Source organism: Erythrolamprus reginae, chromosome 1 (genome assembly GCF_031021105.1).
Source record: "Erythrolamprus reginae isolate rEryReg1 chromosome 1, rEryReg1.hap1, whole genome shotgun sequence".
Taxonomy (NCBI): Eukaryota; Metazoa; Chordata; class Lepidosauria; order Squamata; family Dipsadidae; genus Erythrolamprus; species Erythrolamprus reginae.
In genome coordinates this window covers 335,896,006-335,920,879 of record NC_091950.1, presented here as the reverse complement: position 1 = coordinate 335,920,879, position 24,874 = coordinate 335,896,006, and the positions used below count along the sequence as shown (strand labels likewise).

Genomic DNA, 24,874 nt, shown 5'->3' with positions numbered 1-24,874 from the left:
TCCTCCCCAAAAACTAAGGTGTGTCTTATACTCTGAAAAATAAGGTGACATGCTCCCAGAACACTTCTATAAATGAGGAACTCTGCACATTCCTTTTCTCTACTAACAAAATTTCAATTCTGTTGCCCATGCCCTGAAATCACATGTAAAGAGATCCCCTAGCAATGGGAACTGGATAGTCTGTGAACAAGCAGAGGCTTGTGCAAGCTCACAGTAGACTCTGAACGTCGAGATGTAAATTGTCATGCTATCTCTAGCCAAGATTCTCTCTTCCAAACGAACAAGGAAGCAGAGGAGTTTGATATACTCTCCCCAAATCTCTGCCACATCTGTTTTGCTCCATTTTGTAGGGGATGTTCTTACGTATTTTGGATACAAGGCTGAGATAGAGATTAGGTTTAAATCTTAAATCCTCAGATTTTCAATTCAATACTTTCCCTTATTGAATCTGCATATTTTCACACAAAGAACTCATGAATATTCAGTCCAGTATATGCAATTGTACTTTTAACTTGTCCCTTCATGTAGATCCATTTCAGTGTCTTCACAGTTGTGAGACTTTTTTTTATTGTCTTCCATCCAATCCACCTACCATTAAACTTCCTAAGAAGCACAGTGTCTAGTAATTTTTCATGGATACACTGTATTGTCTGTTCTCAGGGTGCCCATCAACCATACCTCTCTTTGCAGTCTGCACGCTCTTTTGTTTGAACCGAGTTTGGTCCCCAGGTACAACCTTTCTTTTAAAGCTTCTTTTCACCTCTTCAAATTCCTCCTGGTGATAAGCTGTGCTTCTTCCCCATGTTCGGTTGCTCTCATCTGAGGTTACTGGAAAAAAGAGAAAAGATCTCAAGAAGAATTCGGCCTCTAGATTTGCACGACAGAACCACCGTAGAGACAATTACCCCTTCCAAAGAGCAAGCAAGAAGATGATCAAATGAAGCAGGCAAAGAATGAATTTACCAAGGCGAGAGAGTAAGAAAAGAAAGTCAATCAACATAGTGTTTTTTTCATGCTTTTAATTTTTCATTATTTTTAGATAAATTCAGATAACCTATTATTTCTGAATACTTTCATTAGATATAACTGAAATGATGTCTCCTACTTTATGAGAAAAGTCAAGACTCGATAGGCAAACATAATATTTCTGTTAATCTGAAATCGCTGCGATGGATATCCAAGTAAGTATTCAGCTTATCATTTTATACAAATTTATCTAAGAAATCCAACCAACCAACACCTTGTATTAGTGAACATAGGCTTGCCTTTTGTCTGAACTCCACAGGGAAGTTCATATTCATTTGTGATATCTACATCTTGCTGGTACACATATATACTGTTTCTTTGCTCGTTAGCTGTACTTGAGTCAGTTTTGGAAACCACTGAAGAAACAATTAGAGAATATGCATGAATCCACCTGGTGGTACTTTGGCTTGTTAGTAAATCAACACCAGCTTCAATTTTTTTCCTTAAATAGCTGAGTCTTAAAGTCCAATGATTGCAAGCTAAGAATGGCTCAACAAAGCCTGGCAGAAAACATCATATGAACGATTACAGGCAGCCCTTGAATTATAACCATCATTGAGTCAAAAAATTTCCATTGCTAAGCAAGACAGCTGATAAATGAGTTTTGCCCCATTTTATGATCTTCTTTGGCCACAGGGAATCAACTGCAGTTGTTAAGTGAATCATGCATTTATTAAGTGAATCTAGCTTTCCCCATTGACTTAATTTGTCAGAAGCCAGCTGGGAAGGTTACAAATGGTGATCACATGACCCCAGGGCAGTGCAACTATTATAAATACAGGCCAGATGCCAAATGTCCGAATTTTGATCAAGTGACTACCAAGATGCTGCAATGATCTCAGTCAAGTCCCTTTTTTCCAGTGCCATTGTAACTTTGAATAGTGGTTGTTAATCGAGGACTACCTCTATACAGTATTATTATGCAGGTCTAGAACTGAGGGGATTGAGGGTCTAGTCCAGCGATGGTGAATCTATAGCACAAGTGCCACAGGTGGCATGTAGAGCCATATCTGAGGGCACATGAGGCGTTGCCCTAGGCCACCTGATTTTTGCCCTTCTTATTGGCCGTTTTTCACTCTCCTCAGGGAAAGTCTCCTGAACCCTGAGGAGAACGAAAAACAGCCCAATGGGCCTACCGGAAGTCCAGAGTCTTCAGCAAGGCCTGTGTGCATGCGTGGGGGTAGTGCAGGATTGTGCGCAGTGCTGGGCTCCTATGGGTATGGTCAGATATTCAGTACCAGTAGCAAAATTTTGGTCCGGTACACAGTATCGGTAGCAAAATTTTGATTTTTTTTTTCTTTTTTTCCCTTCTGGGATCTGGGTATGTTTTTCCTATCACAGTAAATGAGGTTGAATGTGTATAATTTTAGAAGAGCTGTGCGTACATGTGTGTACTTACACTTTATATAGTAGATAATCAGGGGTGGGCTACTGCCCGCGCCGGGGGGGGGGGACAGGACACAGTGAGGTAGCAAAAATGGAGCTTCGCCCCAATTTGCACTGAAACATGTTGAAACAAAATGCATAAGTCACGCCCACAGTGTGGTAGTAAAAACTTTGGTAGCCCATCACTGATTGTGCCCCTGTGCATTGCATTATGAGTGTGGGTACATATGCGTGTACACTACGTGTGCCCTTTTGCAAAAAAAGCTTCACCACCACTGGTCTAGTCTTTCCTAAGACCTAAAAATGCACTGGGTGATTATGACCAATCATCCTGTTTAAGCCATCCTATTCCACAAGTTGTAGTAAAAAAAGTGAAAGATGGAGTACACTCTATGCTGCCTTCAAGCTCCTGGACTAAAGGCAGGGGTGAAATCCAGCAGGTTCTGACAGGTTCTGGAGAACTGGCAGCGGAAATTTTGAATAGTTTGGAGAACTAGTAGCAGAAAGTTTGAGTAGTTCGAAGTACCGGCAAATACCACCTCTGGCTGGCCCCAGATTGGAGTGGGAATGGAGATTTTGCAGTATCCTTCCCCTGGAGTGGGGTGGGAATGGAGATTTTGCAGCATCCTTCCCCTGCCACGCCCACCAAGCCACACCCACCAAGCCACACCCACAGAACCGGTAGTAAAAAAAAGTTTGGATTTCACTACTGACTAAAAAAGGCCAGATATAGCTAGTACAAATAAATGAATATATACATTTTTGGGGAACCATCAATCTTACAATTTTTAATACTTCCCTGAACACTTTGTTATTGAGTTATACAGTACTTCTCTCCATAGTTTAATTGCTATTTAATAGTTGAAATCCCCAGTGATGATTTTGGGCAGCATGTCTTAGGCATTTATTTGAGTTTAACATGTATTAAAAAAAATTCGGCATTGCTATTCAACTCCTATTATATTGCACAGAAAGGAAAACAGTTCTGAAGACAGCAAGAAGATAACAATGTATGGGTTGTCATTGTTATCTTGTTGCTGTCTTCAGAACTGTGAGAATGGCAAATTAATATATTACTGAATTTTTCTAAATATTCTGGATTATATCTTTATATCTGTAAGTACAGAGAGCACGCAATAATGAACTTATATTTCCCGTACACCAGTAGAGGGTTCTAAAACCCTTTACCACTAGGGCTTGCACATGAGCCACACGTCCAAGGCAGGTGAGCAGAGCCGGTTCTTAGAACCAGGCTGAACCAGGAACAACCCACCACTGCTACACACTCCTGAAAACAGTAAAGTTTTTACGACACTCTAGAATGGTCTAGAATGGACCATGGTAAATGGGGATATTGCCGCCCCCCCCCTCCAAAAAGTCAATGGAAGTACTTTGTGAATAGAAAGTTCCTCTTACTCTAAGAAATCTCTGTGGTTTATGCCCCTGGTTCTGATGGTTCCCTCAATTGTCGGGCATGACTTTTTCAATAAGTGTGATATAGCTAGAAAAAGTGCTATCATCATTGCCTGGGGCATCTAATAGTACTTGCTATTCATCTGCAATTATCAATGTTGAGTCCCAGTGACTAAGACACAAAGACTCCTTCCACAGGAAGCAAATGAAGAAGGGGAAAACCCTTCTCTGTGGCAGCCCCGGCCCTCTGGAACCAACTCCCCACAGAGATTAGAACTGCCCCCACCCTCCTTGCCTTTCGTAAACAACTTAAAACCCACCTCTGCCACCAGGCATGGGGGAATTGAGATCCTCTTTCCCCCTAGGCCTTTACAATTCTATGCATGGTATGTATGTATGTATGTTTGGTTTTTATATTAATGGATTTTTAATCATTTCTAATACCAAATTACTATTGTACACTGTTTTATTGTCGCTGTTAGCCGCCCCGAGTCTCCGGAGAGGGGCGGCATACAAATTCAATCAATCAATCAATAAATAAATATATATATATGACGGTGTATCCTAAAATCTTCTCAAGTTTGTAAATTCTAAAAGTCCCAGCAACAATCGAAATGCAGACAATGGTTTGAGTTAACCTAAGGGCATGTGCATTTCTGAGACTTTCAAGCAATTCTGATAAGTAGTTTCTCTTTTGAATTGAATCTGATTGGGATGAGAGTGAAACCTGCATTCTTTATTTGCCTGCTAAAAGAATTATAAACTCAGTAATTTTTTTTGCCAGCTGAATCGTTTCTGAAAGAAGGAAACCGAGGGCCCAATCTAATTTTCAAAAAATAAACATTTAATATTGATATTGACTATTTATTACACTTTTAAATTGAAATATAAGAAATCAACTGAAGCTACTTCATAGAAATTGCAAATGGACTTGGATAAAGATCAGAATTTTGAGAGAAGAAGCAAAAATCTATAGAAGAAAACAGGAGTTAGAATTTTATTCATGGTTTCGCTATAGAAGAAACCCAGGAGGAAAAAGGAGAAAAAAAATATGAAACCAGTTTATTTAATTTTGATTAAATAACAAGTTGCTTTTTCTGGCAACGCTTAATGTCTGTTTAGATTGTTTTTCTTTTGGAAATGTTTAACAGTGTAATGCCAAAGTTTATAATATATTTATTATTGTTTTTCATGACTAAGGGATTATTTCTGGTAATGTTTAATAGTTTTAAATTCTTTTTTTTCATCGTTTAATTGTTAATAATAATAATAATAATAATAAATAAATAAATAAATAAATAAATTAGATTTGTATGCCACCCCTCTCCAATAAGGAGAGACAAAAGAGGGAGACTTAAGACTAAATGGAAAAGGAGAATACATACCTTAATAGCTATTTTTGTTATTTTTTTCTGGATCTTTGCTGATTAATAAAGAGAACTTTATTTCAACTGTTTAGAGATTTAAAGATGAGTTTATAGAAAATAGGGTGAGGTAAAATTTATATTGCTCGGGATGAAACAAGTTTATTAGAATTTCTTTTTTCTTCTTCATCTTTTAGCTCCTAAATTATTTTTTCTTTTTTAAAATGTATTTTTGAACTCAGTTTTCAAATCTGCTTTACATAACCCTTAATAAAAATATGGAACTATTATGAAATATTAATTAATTTTTCATTTTTTAAAATTATTTTGCTAAAGATGAATGTGAGCCCCTTGAAATTTCCATCTATATAAAAAGTCTTGCTAAGGATTTTTTTTTAAAAAAAGATACCTATAGTTGTGTATCAACTATTTAAATCGTGTAATTGCAGTATAACTCAAAGTGGGGAAGATATGCTGCATGAATACGTTTTATCCAAATGAGTACACAGGTTTTAATGTTGGGAAGAGCTCTCCTTCAACTTTATCTATCCACTCTGAAGGAATAGAAGATAATGGGAACAAAGGATTAAGAAAATGGTGTTCAAAGTGAAGAAAATAATATTTTGTTTGCAAGACATCCAGGTTGAAAAACTGACAGACAATACCCTCTTTCAGTGCTGGGAAACAGGAGTGATAATTTATTATCCTCAAACAGAACATACTGAATAATTAACCAGCATTAATGATTGAATGCAATGGGAAAACACTGACATTTAAAGCTGAATGTAACACTCCCTTCTTGTCCTGGAAAGGACAAGTTCCATACACTGTTCACATATTGTTTCCCCAGCTGTTTTGAAGGCAAATGTAGAATTTTTAAAAACTTAAACATTAACATGTAAGCAGCATTTCAAATTCTCCAGATGTAATTCAGTTATGCTTACAAGTAATAATTTCACTTTGTTCAGTGCACATCTGGCACCGTTACTTATAGAAACTGGAAAGTGTGCTCTTCTCTTTTGTGAATAGTCAAATCCAGTCAATTAGCTTTTCATAATTAAAATAACACAGAAAGTCCACATTTGGAATCAATACAGTTCAAAGTTCAAGATGCTAAGAATGGTCAACAGAGAAGACTTTTGACAATTATATAACCTCTGGAGAGGTTGAATGTTGCATGAGCAAAAGTCTATTCGCATAACAGTATTTCTTCCTCTTCTTGCTCCCTTTAACCTGCTCTGCCTCCATTATCTGTTCTGGGGATTGAGCAATCTTCTTGAAGAGAGTTTGAGCAAACCGTGAAAAGTTGCAGGGGAACACAACCATCCTCTCCAATTCTATCAGCAGAAATCAATTCTGCTGAGGGAAACACATGCCTTTATTTACCCCTGACTGTGAAATTAAGGAAACTTCTGGCTTGCCAATTTTGGAAACAAAATGCTTGACTGATGGACCATGTCTTGATCCAACAAGACACTTGTTTATATTACAGAAATGCAAAGCACAAAACTGTATAAGTAAGCAATTTTAAAATTTCCACCTCAACAATTAACAGCTATAATTGCGTGGCCAGTTGCAAATGTGCAAATATATTGGTATCAGCAGAGTTGGTAGATGAAATGAGTTACTGCAGCAATCCCTGCCTTTGACACTGCCCTCTTGGCCGAAGGGTCTTGTGTAACATTCATAAATTCCTTCCTGGAACCTCACTTCTGTTTGGGTCCAAAGTCTCTGGTGAAGGATGAAAATACATATATCCACAATCTCACCCACACAAAGATATATTTATATTTTCACTCCTTGCACAAATTAATACATGTTCCAGGATAATGTTGCAGAACCCCAATCTGGGTTGGTCACTGAGACCAGCGGTTGACCCTTTCAGTCCTTTTCCCATTTGCATCCAATTCTAGCAAAAACACAAAGGCAAAATCTTTTTTTTTCTAGAAAATTGCCTTTTTTTAATGCTCGCCCTTTGAGTGAGATTTATTTTACACCCAGCTGAACGGATGTAAAGTAATGTTTCCCCCTTAAACTGGTAATATCCAACCACAGCTGTGAAGGGTGCAAAATCTGTTGTGCTTTGCCATCTATTATACTCAAAATGCTATCAGGTGGTTAACACTAATAGGTATTTGTTGAACATTTTAGGTTGATGTGGCCATTATGTTTTGCCTCCCTGGTTGCATCTTATCCGTTGCCATTCCCCATGGATTGTCTAAAGAGTCTGGTCCAGTAATGCTCAGTTGGCAGTGATGTTATGTGGTTTAACTATACAGCCATTACTGGTTTAGAGCAATAATGTATTAACAAAGCAGCAGAGTGGCGAATGAATCATCTTCCCTATTGCCGCCTGAACAAAAATGTAGAGGAAGCTGGAAGCCAGCATCAATTGCCTATATAAAGAAAGGATGGGAAGGAACTAAGAAAGAAATCCTAAGTAAAATTGTTGACATTCACCTTCTGTCACAACTCCCATTTTAAAACATTTTATTACATTTGGGTTACAACAAAAATAGTTTGTAGAAGAATAGACATGAGAAGAAACTTAAGAAGACAGGTCAGATCATGCTATATTTAATGGATGTTTTTCCACTTGCTGCTAGCATGCAGGAACAGGAGGACACAGGAATTACCTAATCACTTTGCCTATCAAGTGGTGAACAGGCAAAATCAAGATAGCACTATTTGGCAGGCAGTAAAAACAGATGGTAGAGTCAGCATGGGATGGGCATGGGGAATAGCCTGAATAGTTTTGTGCCAACTCAAGTGAAAATACTTTAATTCAGCAATGGGGAAAGGCCCCATTTAAGAAAAACACACACACACCTGAATTCTAATTTTTCCTCATTTTCTTCATGTTAATAGCTTAACATGTTATTCAGTCTTCCTGTATGCTGCTATTATTTGCTATGTTTTCCTGAGACAAGTTACAATGTGCACAACGTACAACCAAACTTTTATATCAATCAGAGACACTGAGACTATATTTTCCACAAGGTAAAAGAATTTAGATGAATTGACTGTATAATACTTATATAAAAGTAAACCTTAGGAATGATTAAGGGAGCATGAAAGTCTACACTCTTTTCCCACTTTATCCAAAGTGCTATATCTGATTAAGTGCCAGTTCAATTGTTGCCTCTTGGTTTGTGGGTGTGAGGGGAGATCACCATATTTAGGGATAGGAGTGAAGATCAGATGAAAGATGAACAGAATTAATTTAATTTGAAATTCAACTATCACTGTGATGGTTTATCTCAGCTTCAGGTCATAATTAATGGTTGTATCAGCACCAGCATTTACCCCATTACTACACATTTGTAGAATTATTGAAATTAACCAGCAATCACTAATTTCTTTTAATCCTTCCGTGATATTACCCAGTGCATTTTTTTTTTTGCAGAAATAGATCACAATGTGGTAAATCCAGTTTTTTTTCTAACCAAACAAGTTTAAGATTACACTTAACAATATGAAATATTTTTCAGAGTGATTAAAAAATGTTGTAAAATGTAGCAAGATCAACAGGATAGAAATAACTCATTTCTTAGACTTACGTTGTATAGCTCGAAGGCGGGGAATTATCGGAGGACTACTTGGTGGACTAGAACTATTACTTTGTAAACTTCTGCGCTTATCTATATTTGGGGAAGCTTGCACTGTGATTTTATGCTGGAAATCTGTTATAATAAAAAAAGACAGGTTAAATTGAAATGTTTCAAGATAAAAGTTCAATAACAGACTATCTGGCTGCATTGTATTAAAGCAAGGGTCCCCAAATGGCAACTTTAAGATTTGTGGACTTGCTGGCTGGAGAATTCTGGGAGTTGAAGTCCACAAGTCTTAAAGTTGCCAGGTTTGAAGTCTTCTGTATTAAAGAGATGCACATGCAATGTTGAATTTTAGCACATTCCTAAGAAAAATCCTTTACTAATAAGAGCCTAAAGACCACATTAACTTATAAACTCTTTAAGGTGAGCCATGTTTAAACCGGTTCTAGTCCTGCTTCAGGCACAAAGACTTCTTGGTGACCTTGAGCCAGTCACTCATTCTCAGCCCTAGGAAAATACTGTACGAGGACAAGCCAGTTCTGAAATCTTGCCAAGAAAACTGCAGAAATATGTCCATAAAGACAGCAATAGTCAAGACTGTCTCAAAGGCAGTTTTAAAAAATGGTTGGGGATTGCAGTGTTTCTGCATAACTGGCTTAAGAGGTACATTAATTATCCAAGAAATTTCTGATATGAGTGGAGATTGGAATGTGATTTTCAAAGTATATACTGTGGAGAACTGACATTTTTCAGTAGTTAGCTCTGCTGTGCCTCAGAGGCATTTAGGATATGAACAGAAATACATTCTTTTAAGCAGAATAGCAGGCATCTAATAGGTACAACACTCACAAACAGCTCATACCAGCCACAGCAGCTCTCAAGCCAGTCTGTTTGTTATGAAAATGCATTGTGTACAAAAGGTAAATAACAATTCTGAGAAAGATAAGCCACAACAGATAAATAGCACAGGTTATCGAAATGATGTTATTGACAGAAAAAACTAAGGACACAGAAGTGGCAACAGAAACACTACAAGGATATACTGATAAATGATGTGGAGAATTTCCCCCCCATCTTTTCAATTTTCCCTCAACTTTTTTTTCTTTTCTTCAACCTTTTTGCTTTGACGCCTTAAATAAAGCTGCTCAAGAAGGATAGGAAAAAAGAACAAACCTGAAGGCAGACTAATTCTGTTCCCGTCTTTAAGTTTTAATCGACTTTTTTTAAATTTCCCCTTTCTCTTCTTAACATTAGGTTTCTCTTGATTTAACTGGAATATCAATATATTTAATTCACGTTCCAATACATCAATCTCCCGCTCTGCGAGCTGCTGTTCTCGCCGTTTCAGCAACTCTTCTTGAGATTTCTGATGAAGAGCAGCTCTTGTTAGTTCTTCTTCTCTTGATCTCAGCTCCTAGCAATTGTAATAGAAGTAGGAGTTAGAACACTGTCTTCTGCATCATGACAAGCAAATAGGGCCATCTTGCCCAGGTGGTGGTTATGCCTCGCACTGGATCGGGCAGTAGATTGTTGCTCTGGGTCCTGTCCATGAGAAAGCATTATATGTAGCGGTACCCAGGATGGGGATGGGGCTTTTCTGCCATGGCCTTTGAAACATCATTCCCACCCACCCCCAGATCAGGTTTGTTTGTTTGTCTATTTGATTGATTGAATGATTGATTGATTTGTATGCCGCCCCTCTCCGAGGACTCGGGGCAGCTCACAACATATCAAAAACAATATATCATGTACATATCTAAAAAATCCAATTAATATAACTAAAAAACTTTTAAAAACACTAGTACAATTTAAAATCATTCATTCCATTCGCACAGCAAAACATACTACACTTGTCGGCCAGGGGGCTAAGGTCTAATGGCCCCAAGCCTGGCGGCATAAATAGGTCTTTTGTGGTATAAGATTTTTTTATTTTCTCCACCATAAAGTAAAACAGTATATAGTTATAAACACTACTATACATAACATAAATAGGTAAAACATATATATACATACACACACACACACACACACACACACACACACAAAAGTATAGGTATAAGTAAATATTAATATACAAATGTAAATATGTGTATAAAGTATGTGCAATATAATTGGAAAATATGCATGGGAACAGTGTAAACGAAAGTCAATATTCCAGGATTGAGAGAAATGTATATAAGATATTTTTAATGTGCAAAATCCAATAAACTTTATTTTAAAAAAATCAGTGATTTTTAGAATTGCCACATTTTATAACAGGCTCTAGCTACTAGCATCATAATTAAAGTAATTACTAAAACAATACTGGAACTCTAAAGCATTCAAAGAATTACTCAAGCTATTTGTTCTTTTAAAAAGTGATACTAATAACAACAAAAATAGCAGCCAGTCTTAAGAACTAAATGTCATGGCAGTAAATGAGAATGAACAAAAGCTAAAGAGCTTCAATGTTTTTTTTTTTTAAAAAAATCCCTGTCCAGTCATGAGCAACTGAAGGGGGTTATGGTCATTTCCAATTCTCTGCAGAGAGAGCCTGGGTTGTATGAGACATGTTTCCATTGTCACGTGGCCAGTATGAAAATACAAAATGCAGTAGCCTTCCTGTTGAAGTGGTACCTATTTATCTACATGCATGTTTTCAAACTGCTAGATTGGCAGAACTGGGGCAAGTAAAAGGATTTCCCCTCCTTCACATAGTGCTCAGATCTCAAACCCAGGCTGTTGACTTTCCAGCTGACAAATTCAGGTTCTTAATTGCTGAGCTATTCCCCCACCTTGGCCCCAATGATTATCCAAACTTTATTTAAATAAGTATAGTCCCACAATTTCAATATACTTCAAAATTCACTCACTTTTTCCTTGGTTCTCAGTTCATCAAATATCTGCTGGATTTCCAGCTTCCAGTCATCTTGCATAGAATGGAAAGATTCTTGAGGCATCTCAGTCTGTACAGCTCCCTCAATGGCAGTTAGCTGTTCAAGAATCATAGTAAATGATGGTCGGATATGGGGGTCCTGTGCCCAGCACTCTGAAATTCACCAATTACATTTGTCAGCAGAATAAGACCAAGCGACTCTAAGTCCACCTTGCAGAAATGCTATAACAACAACAGAAACAACAACAATAATAATATCAGATATGTTTCTCTCCCATGAAGATTCAGTTCTAAAAATATTTGACAAAAATCAACAGATTCTTGATGTGGTTCTAGTACAAATTGCAATGGAGTAACAGGTAAGAAGAGATGGTATAAACCTAGGAATGGAATATTCCAACTGGAGTATATGACTTGGATGCATGTATGCATGGAGCACCATCTTCAAAATGCCTGTGATTCTTTCACGTTCAAAAAGGGAAGCAGAAAGGCCAATAAATCATAGTTACATCATCCAACACATGTCTCTGACCAGAAAGGCAACATATAAAATAAATTAGTAATAGTAATTAGTATTAGCTCATGTGCGATGTGCAATGGGACTGATTAGACCTACTAAACCCATGTTTACGAGACTATGGAGAGGGGCGGCATACAAATCTAATAAATGAATGAATGAATGAATAAATAAATAAATACCGTATATACTCGAGTATAAGCCGAGTTTTTTAGCCCCAAAAATGGGCTGAAAAACACAGCCTCGGCTTATACTCGGGTCATTGACAAAGTCACCACACGAGGGCGCCATTGCTTGAGCCAGAGCGAGGAGGCACCAGCTTTTGTCCCCTCTCGCACGCCATAGTTCCTCTCCCTAGCTCAAGCAAAGAAGGCAGCCATTTGCAATGGTGAGTCGGATTAAAAAGGCCCCCTGCTGTCAGATTCTCCTCCCCCTCCTTTGAAAGGATTTAAACTGTTTAAAAAATGGTATTTTGTGGTAGTTGCTGTCCTTGCTTGGATAGGATCTAATAATGTGTTATGAGGCAGAGCTAGACAGGAATTCTTTTTCTATCTGTCTATCTTTCTATCTATCTATTTTTCTATCTATCTATTTTTCTATCTATCTATCTATCTATCTATCTATCTGTATCTATTTCTTTCTATCTATCTATCTATCTATCTATCTATCTATTTTTCTGTCTGTCTGTCTATCTTTCTATCTATATCTATCTGTCTATCTATCTATCTATCATCTATCTATCTATCTATCTATCTATCTATCTGTATCTATTTCTATCTATCTATTTTTCTATCTAACTATTTTTCTTTCTATCTATCTATCTATCTATCTATCTATCTATCTATCTATCTATCTGTATCTATTTCTATCTATCTATCTATCTATCTATCTATTTTTCTATCTATCTGTCTGTCTGTCTGTCTATCTTTCTATCTATATCTATCTGTCTATCTATCTATCTATCATCTATCTATCTATCTATCTGTATCTATTTCTATCTATCTATTTTTCTATCTAACTATTTTTCTTTCTATCTATCTATCTATCTATCTACAGTGATCCCTCGAGTTTCGCGAGGGTTCCGTTCCAAGACCCCTCGCGAAACTCGATTTTTCGCGATATAGCGGTGCGGAAGTAAAAACACCATCTGCGCATGTGCGGCCATTTTTTCATGGCCGCACATGCGCAGATGGTGAAGTTTGCGTGTGGGCGGTGGGGAAGACCAAGGGAAGGTTACTTCAGCCGCCCAACAGCTGATCTGCTCGGTAGCGCGGCAGCAGCGAGGAGCCGAAGATGGGGTTTCCCCTTTGCCTGGGCAACGGGGAAACCTCATCTTCGGCTCCTCGCTGCTGCCGCGCTACCGAGCAGATCAGCTGTTGGGCGGCCGAAGGAACGTTCCCTGGGTCTTCCCCGCCGCCTCGGATCCTCGCTGATGCCCGCCCGCCGTTTGCCGCTCGCCCCGTTCGGCGGCCGCACATCCCGTTCGCCCGCCGCTCGCCCCGTTCGCCCCGCCGCTCGCCCCGTTCGCCCGCCGCTCCCCTCGTTCTCCCCCCCATTCCCCTCGTTCGCCCGCCGCTCCCCTCGTTCGCCCCCCACTCCCCTCGTTCGCCCGCCGCTCGCCTCGTTCGCCCGCCGCTATCGAACTTGCTATCGAGCCTGCTAATGAAATCCAACCCGCAGCGGCCCTTTCCCTCTCCAGGCTGCGGGAGGGGTCCGGAGAACAATGCCTGGCGCCGCGCTCCCGGCTGGGCTTTTTTCCCCCATTTCCCCTCGGGTGGAATTTCAGACCCTCCGCCGGTTGGATTTCATTAGCAGGCTCGATAGCAAGTTCTTCCTCCCTTTAGAAAGCCCCGCAGCCTCCTCCGCCCGGCGAGGCCGCCAGCGAGGACCCGCAAAGCCGCCGCCGCCGCAGCGAGGCCAAGCCGCCCGCTCCCACGGCACGGGCTCCCAACACAGCGCCGCTCAGCCCGCCCTCGGCGATGCCTCCGCGGATCTGCAAACCCAGCCGAGCGATGCCTCTGGTCTGGGCGAAGGCAGTGGGCAGTCCCCCGCCGCAGCAGTCCCCGCGGGCACCGCGCGCCAAGGGCCGGCCAGGCCGCCGGCCAACAAAGGGGCTCCCTCGCCTCCCTCGGGCAGGTTTACAAAGGCAGCGCGGCAACTTGGAGCCCGGCACGCCCCGCAGCCCTCGCCTCGCCCGCCCCCGCCTGGCCGGCGCTCCGGCTACCCCCGGCTGAGGAAGAACCGAGTAGCCCCCGCCCTCCCCCGCCTGGCTCCCTTCAGCCCCCCGGGGCCAAGCGGGCGGGGGGCGGGCGGGACTTCGCCTGTCTCCGCCGCCAGCATCGCCCCTCCGGCGGGCCGGCCTCCCCCGCCCGCCTCTGCTGCAGCCGCCGCCGCCTCCCCGACTGGCACAAAAGGGCCCCGCCCGCCCCGCCCCGAACCTTACCTTGCGAGTTTTTGGCTGCGGGGGGAGAAGTAGGATTTTCCTAACTCCCTCCCCCTGCAGCCAAAAACTCAAAGCCTGTATCCTGCCGCCCGGTTTACCCAGGACACGAGCGGCGAAGTGACTTGGAGGAATGGAAAGTCCAAACCGCCCGGTTTCAGTGGGGTTTCCCCGTTGCCCAGGGATTCCTTCGCCCGAACGGAGGTGGCTGTGGTGTGTTCAGGAATCCCTGGGCAACGGGGAAACCCCACTGAAACCGGGCGGGTTAAGCCTCCTTCGGCGACTGCGGAACTGCTTGCTGTCAACTTTGCACTGGGCAAAGAACTCTTCACCTCCCGCCAGGCACGGACGAAAGGCGTGGAAGTCTATTGTAGCAGCTGCTACAGCGGAGACATTTGGGGGGGGGGGGGGAGGCAGGAGGCAGGAGATCCGGCCCTTCACTTGCCCTCCCAGCAAAAGGCAAAGCCGCGCAGCTCCCCAGCCGCCAAAGGAGGCTTAACCCCACCCCTCTGTCCCACTCATCGCCCGTGGTCGGCATAACCTCCTCCTGCCTATCCCCGCTTTTCTGCCGGCCACGGGCGATGGGTGGGACAGAGGGGTGGGGTTAAGCCTCCTTTGGCGGCTGGGGAGCTGCGCGGCTTTGCCTTTTGCTGGGAGGGCAAGTGAAGGGCCAGATCTCCTGCCTCCTGCCTCCCCCCCAAAATGTCTCCGCTGTAGCAGCTGCTACAATAGACTTCCACGCCTTTCGTCCGTGCCTGGCGGGAGGTGAAGAGTTCTTTGCCCAGTGCAAAGTTGACAGCAAGCAGTTCCGCAGTCGCCGAAGGAGGCTTAACCCGCCCGGTTTCAGTGGGGTTTCCCCGTTGCCCAGGGATTCTTTCGCCCGAACGGAGGTGGCTGTGGTGTGTTCAGGAATCCCTGGGCAACGGGGAAACCCCACTGAAACCGGGCGGGTTAAGCCTCCTTCGGCGACTGCGGAACTGCTTGCTGTCAACTTTGCACTGGGCAAAGAACTCTTCACCTCCCGCCAGGCACGGACGAAAGGCGTGGAAGTCTATTGTAGCAGCTGCTACAGCGGAGACATTGGGGGGGGGAGGCAGGAGGCAGGAGATCTGGCCCTTCACTTGCCCTCCCAGCAAAAGGCAAAGCCGCGCAGCTCCCCAGCCGCCAAAGGAGGCTTTACCCCACCCCTCTGTCCCACTCATCGCCCGTGGTCGGCATAACCTCCTCCTGCCTATCCCCGCTTTTCTGCCGGCCACGGGCGATGGGTGGGACAGAGGGGTGGGGTTAAGCCTCCTTTGGCGGCTGGGGAGCTGCGCGGCTTTGCCTTTTGCTGGGAGGGCAAGTGAAGGGCCAGATCTCCTGCCTCCTGCCTCCCCCCCAAAATGTCTCCGCTGTAGCAGCTGCTACAATAGACTTCCACGCCTTTCGTCCGTGCCTGGCGGGAGGTGAAGAGTTCTTTGCCCAGTGCAAAGTTGACAGCAAGCAGTTCCGCAGTCGCCGAAGGAGGCTTAACCCGCCCGGTTTCAGTGGGGTTTCCCCGTTGCCCAGGGATTCCTTCGCCCGAACGGAGGTGGCTGTGGTGTGTTCAGGAATCCCTGGGCAACGGGGAAACCCCACTGAAACCGGGCGGGTTAAGCCTCCTTCGGCGACTGCGGAACTGCTTGCTGTCAACTTTGCACTGGGCAAAGAACTCTTCACCTCCCGCCAGGCACGGACGAAAGGCGTGGAAGTCTATTGTAGCAGCTGCTACAGCGGAGACATTGGGGGGGGGGAGGCAGGAGGCAGGAGATCTGGCCCTTCACTTGCCCTCCCAGCAAAAGGCAAAGCCGCGCAGCTCCCCAGCCGCCAAAGGAGGCTTTACCCCACCCCTCTGTCCCACTCATCGCCCGTGGTCGGCATAACCTCCTCCTGCCTATCCCCGCTTTTCTGCCGGCCACGGGCGATGGGTGGGACAGAGGGGTGGGGTTAAGCCTCCTTTGGCGGCTGGGGAGCTGCGCGGCTTTGCCTTTTGCTGGGAGGGCAAGTGAAGGGCCAGATCTCCTGCCTCCTGCCTCCCCCCCAAAATGTCTCCGCTGTAGCAGCTGCTACAATAGACTTCCACGCCTTTCGTCCGTGCCTGGCGGGAGGTGAAGAGTTCTTTGCCCAGTGCAAAGTTGACAGCAAGCAGTTCCGCAGTCGCCGAAGGAGGCTTAACCCGCCCGGTTTCAGTGGGGTTTCCCCGTTGCCCAGGGATTCCTTCGCCCGAACGGAGGTGGCTGTGGTGTGTTCAGGAATCCCTGGGCAACGGGGGAAACCCCACTGAAACTGCAGAGCCGAAGGGTGGCCTTTTTGTCTGGGAGGGAAGATGACGCGCGGGCGGCACAGGGGGGGGGGAGGCAAAGCTCTGCGGCTCCAGCCACTTTCAGCCAAGCCTCCCCGGCCACGCAGCCAGGGAAGCCGAGCCGGGCGTGGCGGCGGCGGCGCTGCTGCTCCGGTCGCCCGATCGTCTCCTGCCTCCCGCGCCGATGTTCCACGCCCGGCTCGGCTTCCCTGGCTGCTTGGCGGGGGGGGGGAGGCTTGGCCGAAAGGGGCTGTACCCGCAGAGCTTTGCCTCCCACCCCTCGCCCCTGTGCTGCCGGCGCGTCATCTTCCCTCCCAGATTCCCCCGGCAAAGTGACGTGGAGGAATGGAAAGCTGAAACCGGGCGGTTTGAGTTTCCCATTCCTTCAAGTCACTTCGCCGCTGCTCTCCTGGCTAAACTGTGTGGCAGGAGACAGGCTTTGAGTTTTTGGCTGGGGGGGAGAAGTAGAACCTTCCTAACTCCCCCCCCCCACCAGCCAGAAGGAGCGGCGAAGTGACGTGGAGGAATGGAAAGCTGAAACTGGGCGGTTTGAGTTTCCCATTCCTCCAAGTCACTTTGCCGCTCCTCTCCTGGCTAAACCGGCGGCAGGAGACAGGGTTGGGGGGGGGGTACTGGGAAGCCCCCCAGGCCGACTGCCACCTTTTCAAACAGCCGCGCCCTTCCCAGCTGAGTCCTGAAGCCAAGCGCCAAAGGCGAACTTCTGCGCTTGGCTTCAGGACTCAGCTGGGAAGCGGCACGGGTGTTTTAAAAGGTCTCCCCCGGCATGGGGGGCTTCCTAGCACCCCCCCAAACCCGGGTTGGGGGTTCGGGGGGTGCTAGGAAGCCCCCCATGCCGGCGGGAAGACCCAGGGAAGGTTCCTTTGGCCGCCTAGCAGCTGATCTGCCCGGCGGTAATGCAAACTCCACCATCTACGCATGCGTGCAGATGGTGGTGTTACTTCCGGGTAGAAAACTCGCGATATAGCGTTTCGCGAAACTCGAGATCGCGAAACTCGAGGGATCACTGTATCTATCTATCTATCTATCTATCTGTATCTATTTCTATCTATCTATCTATCTATCTATCTATCTATCTATCTATCTATCTATCTATCTATCTATCTATCTATTTTTCTATCTGTCTGTCTGTCTGTCTATCTATCTTTCTATCTATATCTATCTATCTATCTATCTATTTCTATCTATCTATCTATATATTTTTCTGTCTGTCTGTCTGTCTGTCTATCTATCTTTCTATCTATATCTATCTATCTATCTATCTATCTATCTATCTATCTATCTATCTATCTATCTATCTATCTATCTATTTGGTTTTCTATGCTGATAACCTCACAGCAGCTAATGCTGAAGCTCTTCTTTGGATACACTTATTTGTTTGTTTGTTTGTTTATTTATTTATTTAATTGGATTTGTATGCAATCCCTCTCCAAGGACTCAGGGTGGCTCACAGCATATATAAAAACAGAACAATAATGTAAATCCAATTAATGATGAGAAGGAATCCAGTTTTGAAGGATTTTAACTCTTAGGTTTTAGCTTTGTTCCTGATCGAGCTACTTTTTTTACTTTTTAATTTATTGTTAATATTGTTAATTTGTTTACCCTCTTTTAAATTTACAGAGCTAGTTTACTGGTTTTCTTTAAAATAAATATTCTAAAACATGTCTCAATTAATGTAATTTTATTGTTTTCCATTTTTATAAGTTACCAGTAGCCACTGCATTTTCTAACCTCGGCTTATACTCGGGTCAATACGTTTTCCCAGTTTTTGTGGCAAAAATTGGTGCCTCGGCTTATACTCGGGTCGGCTTATACTCGAGTATATACGGTAAATGTTCTCCTGCTTTTAAAAAAATAAATATAAATTTCCCATTTTTTCCTCATGTGATTTGTTCCAAGGAATAACTTTTTAGTTATTTTTAAATTTTGGAATGATGAAAGTAGTGAAATTCTGATGAAGGGTGTGATTGATGTTCCTAGTTGTGTTAATCTAATGACAAGGCCTTTTGATTTCCTATAATACCAAACATAGTATACTGGCTATTGTCCTGGAAACCAATTCAAATCCTCAGTCAAGCAACTTGGGTGGAACACGGAGCAACATTTAGATAGTTCACACCCTTTTAATTGAAGCTACATCGCATGGTTCTGAGCTTCTTTGGGAAGAAAGGTAGAATATAATTGATTGAATCAATAAGCAAGCTAGTGCTTCCAAAGATGAATGCAACTTTCCAAACAAATGAACCGCCTATTTAATATACCAGTGCCAAGTATATTAAAGTATATTTAGTACAAGACTTCAGTGGAATGGAAAAAACATTTTCTGACTCTGAATAGAAGTTAGCTTAGTACTGAATGAAACCCTGATGTTAAGAGTCACATATATTATAGAGAACATGCAAGCAATCTAACATCAGCTGTCTTAATAAGCAGCACAAGTACCTTTCATTAGTTTAGCAAAAGGTTCAGGACAGGTGGATGGAATGGGTAAAGTAAGCTTATTGACAGCAACGCCGTAAGCCACAGCAAGACCATCAATGCCACGGTAAGGAACCTCTCCCGTAAGCAGTTCCCACAGCAATACGCCATAACTATAAATAAATTTTCAAACAGTTAATTGTGTTTGTGTAATGCTAAGACATGATTTCCTTAAGGTAAAGAAGAACAGCAGTCTGCCTAGAAAGTATTCTAGTAGTGGGAGAAATAACATGCAGAAAGAGGGCATCTGTTCCCCCCTATTTGGGGCCATTGGAATATGTTGGATTTCCCATAACCCCAACTTCCATGCTGCTGTTTAAAGAAAATTAAAACGCTATACAGTAGAACTTGGTCACAACCAATTTCATTCTATAACTTTGGCTGCAAACTGATTTGCTCATGACCCGAACCTAATTTTTGAAATTTTGCCCTTACAAAAAAAAAAAAATGGCAGGGAAGGGGAAATCAGCCACAGGAAAAAAAAAAGTGCATTTTTTGGTAGGAACCAAATTTGGTTGTGATCAGAAGCATTCATGACCAGAGGTTCTACTGTATATCTTACAAGCATCAAGCTGAGGAAGGATGCATTATAACAATGGCATTACAATGGTCTGTGTCCTCCCCAAAGTAGATTTGCTCCTATTCATTTTAAAATGAAACATATATTAAACCTCCAGGATGTTTGAATCCAGAAACGTTTTATGATGCCGGCATTTAAGTTATTCCTCCCCCAAGATTTTCCGCCAGAATAATATACACCAACATTTGTATTTCATTCTTGTTCTGTCAAACTTTATTTGAAGTGGATTGAAATTTAGTTATCCTCTATTTGCAAAAGGGAACAAATTATCACTTCTTTTACAGGAGGCTTGATGATCTTCTGGTGTTATTTGGGGCATTTTGTAAAGCTGGTTTCTAAAATGTTCCTGAACTTGAGGGAGGTGGGTTGATTTTTTTTCTACAATAGTGTATTTGAGCCGATCAACCCATAAAGTTTGAAAATGAAATGTCTTCAGAATTGAGATGACAGAATCTCAATCAACTCCCCACGGAAAGAATCAACTCCCCCCAGAAATTAGGATTGCCCCCACCCTCCTTGCCTTTCGTAAACTCTTAAAACCCACCTCTCTCGTCAGGCATGGGGAAACGGCCGTTTCCGTTTTATGTATGGTTTGTATGAGACAAATGATTGTTTTTACATTAAGGGGTTTTAAACTTTTTAATTATTGGATTTGTACTGTTTTTATTGTTGTGAGCCGCCCCGAATTTTTGGATAGGGGTGGCATACAAATCTAATAAATAATAATAATAAATAATAATAATAATAATAATAGTAAACATCATTAGCATTAGGAGTGATTTCAAGCAGTATACAGAACAGGGTTTCCAGGGGGAAAGCATTTTGAAATTCCTTGATATTTCCCTGACATTTCTCTGTAACTTGCGATCTAGTTAAGGCGTGGTCATAGATGACATCATACCAAATGGCTAAGCCATGGAGAAATATCGGTAGCTGAGGAAGCAAGTTGTTGCCACAGTTGTGCTCATTTTTGCTTAACTCTGCCATGCAGCACAATCTTCTTTTTTTAAAAAGATTTTCCCCTGAATTTTAAACATTTTAAGTTTGGTTTTTTTCTCTGATTTATTGCGGTTTTTTCACGAATTCCCTGATAATTCCCTGATATTTCCCGAATCACTGATTTCCCTGATAATTCCCTGATTTCCCTGTTTTCCAGGTTTGCTGGACACCCTGACAGAAAGACTAGCAATGAATGTTACACACAGCAAATGGCACCCATTTTTGCCTTGCTTTATCTGTATGTACATGGGAGGCCTCAGCATATCACTGTGTAACCATTACTCTCCTTCCTTAAGCAACAAATCAGTCTTAGTGTTTCCTTTGTTGATTTAGCAAAAAGCTTCAGGGATTATGGGAGATGTACACAGGCTTCCTCTCTATTTAAGTACTAGTAATCTATCAATTGGGGGGGGGCATATAAGACAGATCAGAACAGCGCAACCAAATTTTGCTTCATGGGCCTTACTAAGCAGAACTCAAGTTCCACCTTTGTATATCTACTTTGCATAATTACTTAAGAAATGTTAGCCAAGCCTCAAAAGAAATTCACTATCAAAGGGCATGATGATAACAGAAGGTAACTGTGGCCTGCAGTTAAAATTTTTAAGGGGAAAAAATAACAGATTATCTTCCTGCATTGTAACTATGCTGAAGCTGAGCCAATAGCAAAAACTCCTTTCTGTATGCCACTAAGGCCACAGTGCTAAGAACATTTTGATTCACCTTCAGAAATAATGAAATCATTCCTAAGCAAATGGAAATGGAGAAATTTCCTATGGTGGAATGCGTAAAAAAAAAAGTTTAGTAGGCAACAAGTTAAGAATAAACGTGGAAAAAGTTCTATGTTTAGTAGACAAGTTAAGAATAAACATGTGCGTGCAATATTTTTTCTTCTCTTTTTAAAGATCAAAGAATGCTGAAGATAAAAAATAACAGAAAAGCTTCTGCATTTTCTTGCTTCGGGGAAAATAATAATCAAGGGTGTACAGCAGAAGCAAGAGGAGCAAAGAAGCACAAAGGGAATCCAGAGTTTTTAATTATCAGCTTTCACTTTCTTTGGTTTTAAGGAAAGAAAAACTGACCCATGAGGCTTTGTAGAGGGCCTTGAAGCTGTGTAGACTCTTGTCAACAAAATAATCTCTGTGTTCTGGGTAGGCTTGATGTCTCTCGTGGCTGCTTTTAGGTGTTATACTAAATCATGGCTCAGAATTAAAAGCGTGTCCATGCAAGTATACAGTCTTCCTTCTCCTCTACTACCATAGCTGAGGGGAGTTCAGAAACATAGAAGACTGACGGCAGAAAAAGACCTCATGGTCCATATAGTCTGCCCTTATACTATTTTCTGTATTTTATCTTAGGATGGATATATGTTTATCCCAGGCATGTTTAAATTCAGTTACTGTGGATTTACCAACCACGTTTGCTGGAAGTTTGTTCCAAGGATCTACTACTCTTTCAGTAAAATAATATTTTCTCATGTTGCCTTTGATCTTTCCCCCAACTAACTTCAGATTGTGTCCCCTTGTTCTTGTGTTCACTTTCCTATTAAAAACACTTCCCTCCTGGACCTTATTTAACCCTTTAACATATTTAAATGTTTCGAACATGTCCCCCCATTTCCTTCTGTCTCCAGACTATACAGATTGAGTTCATTAAGTCTTTCCTGATACGTTTTATGCTTAAGACCTTCCACCATTCTTGTAGCCCGTCTTTGGACCCGTTCAATTTTGTCAATCTCTTTTTGTAGGTGAGGTCTCCAGAACTGAACCCAGTATTTCAAATGTGGTCTCACCAGCACTCTATATAGCGGGATCATAATCTCCCTCTTCCTGCTTGTTATACCTCTAGCTATGCAGCCAAGCATCCTACTTGCTTTCCCTACCGCCTGACTGCACTGTTCACCCATTTTGAGACTGTCAGAAATCACGACCCCTAAATCCTTCTCTTCTGGAGTTTTTGCTAACACAGAACTGCCAATACAATACTCAGATTGAGGATTCCTTTTCCCCAAGTGCATTATTTTACATTTGGAAACATTAAACTGCAGTTTCCATTGCTTTGCTTTTATTTCAACTTAGTCAGTCAGAGTGCTATGAATTTTCAAAGCTTTAAACTTTAGTGGGAACAAATTTAGTTTTGTGAAGTGGAATGCATACTTTGCAAGGCCACGGGATAGGATTTGCTTGCTTTTGCATTAACTGGATGAGCCGCTAGGGGGGGGGGTCAGTGAGGAAACTGCTGCTTGAAGCCACAGGGTTTGTGCATTCCTGGTGGAACTCCTTGCTGATTGTTGTGCTCCAATTCACATAGGGTAGGATAAGATCAGGTGTAAAAGTGAATGAGGAATTGGTCAAATAAGACAGTGTATGTAAAAAAACCCCCCACGATTATACAAACAATATTTTTACCTCCCCCCCCCCCCCCCAATTAGCTTATTTCCATTAAGCACTTGGTTTGGATAACATGGCAAGTAGATTAATATATGTATACTAGAAGATAAATCCTTAGGTGGCCTCATTGCAATTGCATTACAAGAATATATAAACCCTTTATTTCTTTTGCTTTTTTCATGCGTTTGACACTGTCCCTGATCCAGTTTATAAAACCTGAAAAACGGAAGTACTGTAATGTATCCAAACCAGGAAGCCAAGACAGAAAAACTGCTCAAACCAGAAAACTTGACAAAGCGGCTTACTCTCCATAATTAAATTTGGTAGCATTGTCTCTTGGCATAAAATGTAACTTTTTTATGTCGGAATTCATATCGTCTTGTCCAGAGGCGGATTGCCATTACTTCCGCTTCTGGTATGCTGCGCATGCAGCTTTGGTTCTCTTGTGTGTGCGTGTGCATCCCAGTGTGTTTTTGCTTCTGCACATGCACAGGAATGAATGCAATTACTGCTTAAATATGAAAATTAAGCATCTCCTATTTTTTAAAAAAACCTTGCCAATAAAAATGTAGAACCTATTAAGGTTATTTTGCATGCACACTAGGAAAAAACCATTAAGCATAAAGTTGACTCAAATTTTATTTAGTTATATAGAAGTCATTTAAACACTTTACCTCCAAAGGTCACTTCCTTTCGAAAACATGGACGATTTGATGACCTCAGGAGCCATCCATGCATAGGTGCCTGCAGTACTCATTTTGGTTGTTCTGTGCCACTCTCTCGCCAAGCCAAAATCTGTGATTTTCAGAGTTTTGTTGTGAATATCATTTTCTACCTTCTCAAGCAACAGTACTGTAAAAGATATAAATGTTTTCATTGTCAGTTGTACTAAAAAAGGACTATGTAAGCATAATCAAACTCTGCTTAATTGAAAACTCAATAAATAATTTAGATTTAAAATGTATTTATTTGTCACTACACTGACATTATTTTTAGATTATTTCTCCAGCTACTGCTGCTGCTGCTGCTGCTGCTGCTGCTGCTGCTGCTGCTGCTACTACTACTACTATTATTATTATTATTATTATTATTATTATTATTATTATTATTATTTATTAGATTTGTATGCCTCCCCTCTCCGGCTCACAAGAAAACAGTACAAATCCAATGCTAGTTAAAAACAATTTAAAAGCCATTAATATAAAAAACAGATCATACATCTCAGACAAACCATACATAAAACGGAAATGGCCCAGGGGAATCAATTTCCCCATGCCTGAAGGCAGAGGTGGGTTTTAAGGAGCTTACGAAAGGCAAGGAGGGTGGGGGCAATCCTAATCTCCAGGGGGAGTTGATTCCAAAGGGTCGGGGCTGCCAAAGAGAAGGCTGTTCCCCTGGGCCCCGCCAGACGACATTGTTTCGTCGACGGGACCCAAAGAAGGCCAACTCTATGGGACCTAACCGGTCACTGGAATTTGTGCGGCAGAAGGCGGTCCCGGAGATATTCTGGT

At 42.3% G+C, this 24,874-nt stretch overlaps 1 protein-coding gene across 1 annotated transcript in view; it reads right to left on the bottom strand.

The window, feature by feature from the left end:
• The window catches only part of MAP3K21 (mitogen-activated protein kinase kinase kinase 21), a 52,783-nt gene that overhangs the window by 5,660 nt on the left and 22,249 nt on the right, over positions 1–24,874 (bottom strand). Inside the window, 7 exon segments of the mRNA XM_070733969.1 lie at positions 679–745; positions 748–828; positions 8,750–8,872; positions 9,917–10,157; positions 11,596–11,771; positions 19,359–19,507; positions 24,038–24,215. Coding sequence (XP_070590070.1) covers positions 679–745; positions 748–828; positions 8,750–8,872; positions 9,917–10,157; positions 11,596–11,771; positions 19,359–19,507; positions 24,038–24,215 — 1,015 coding nt within the window.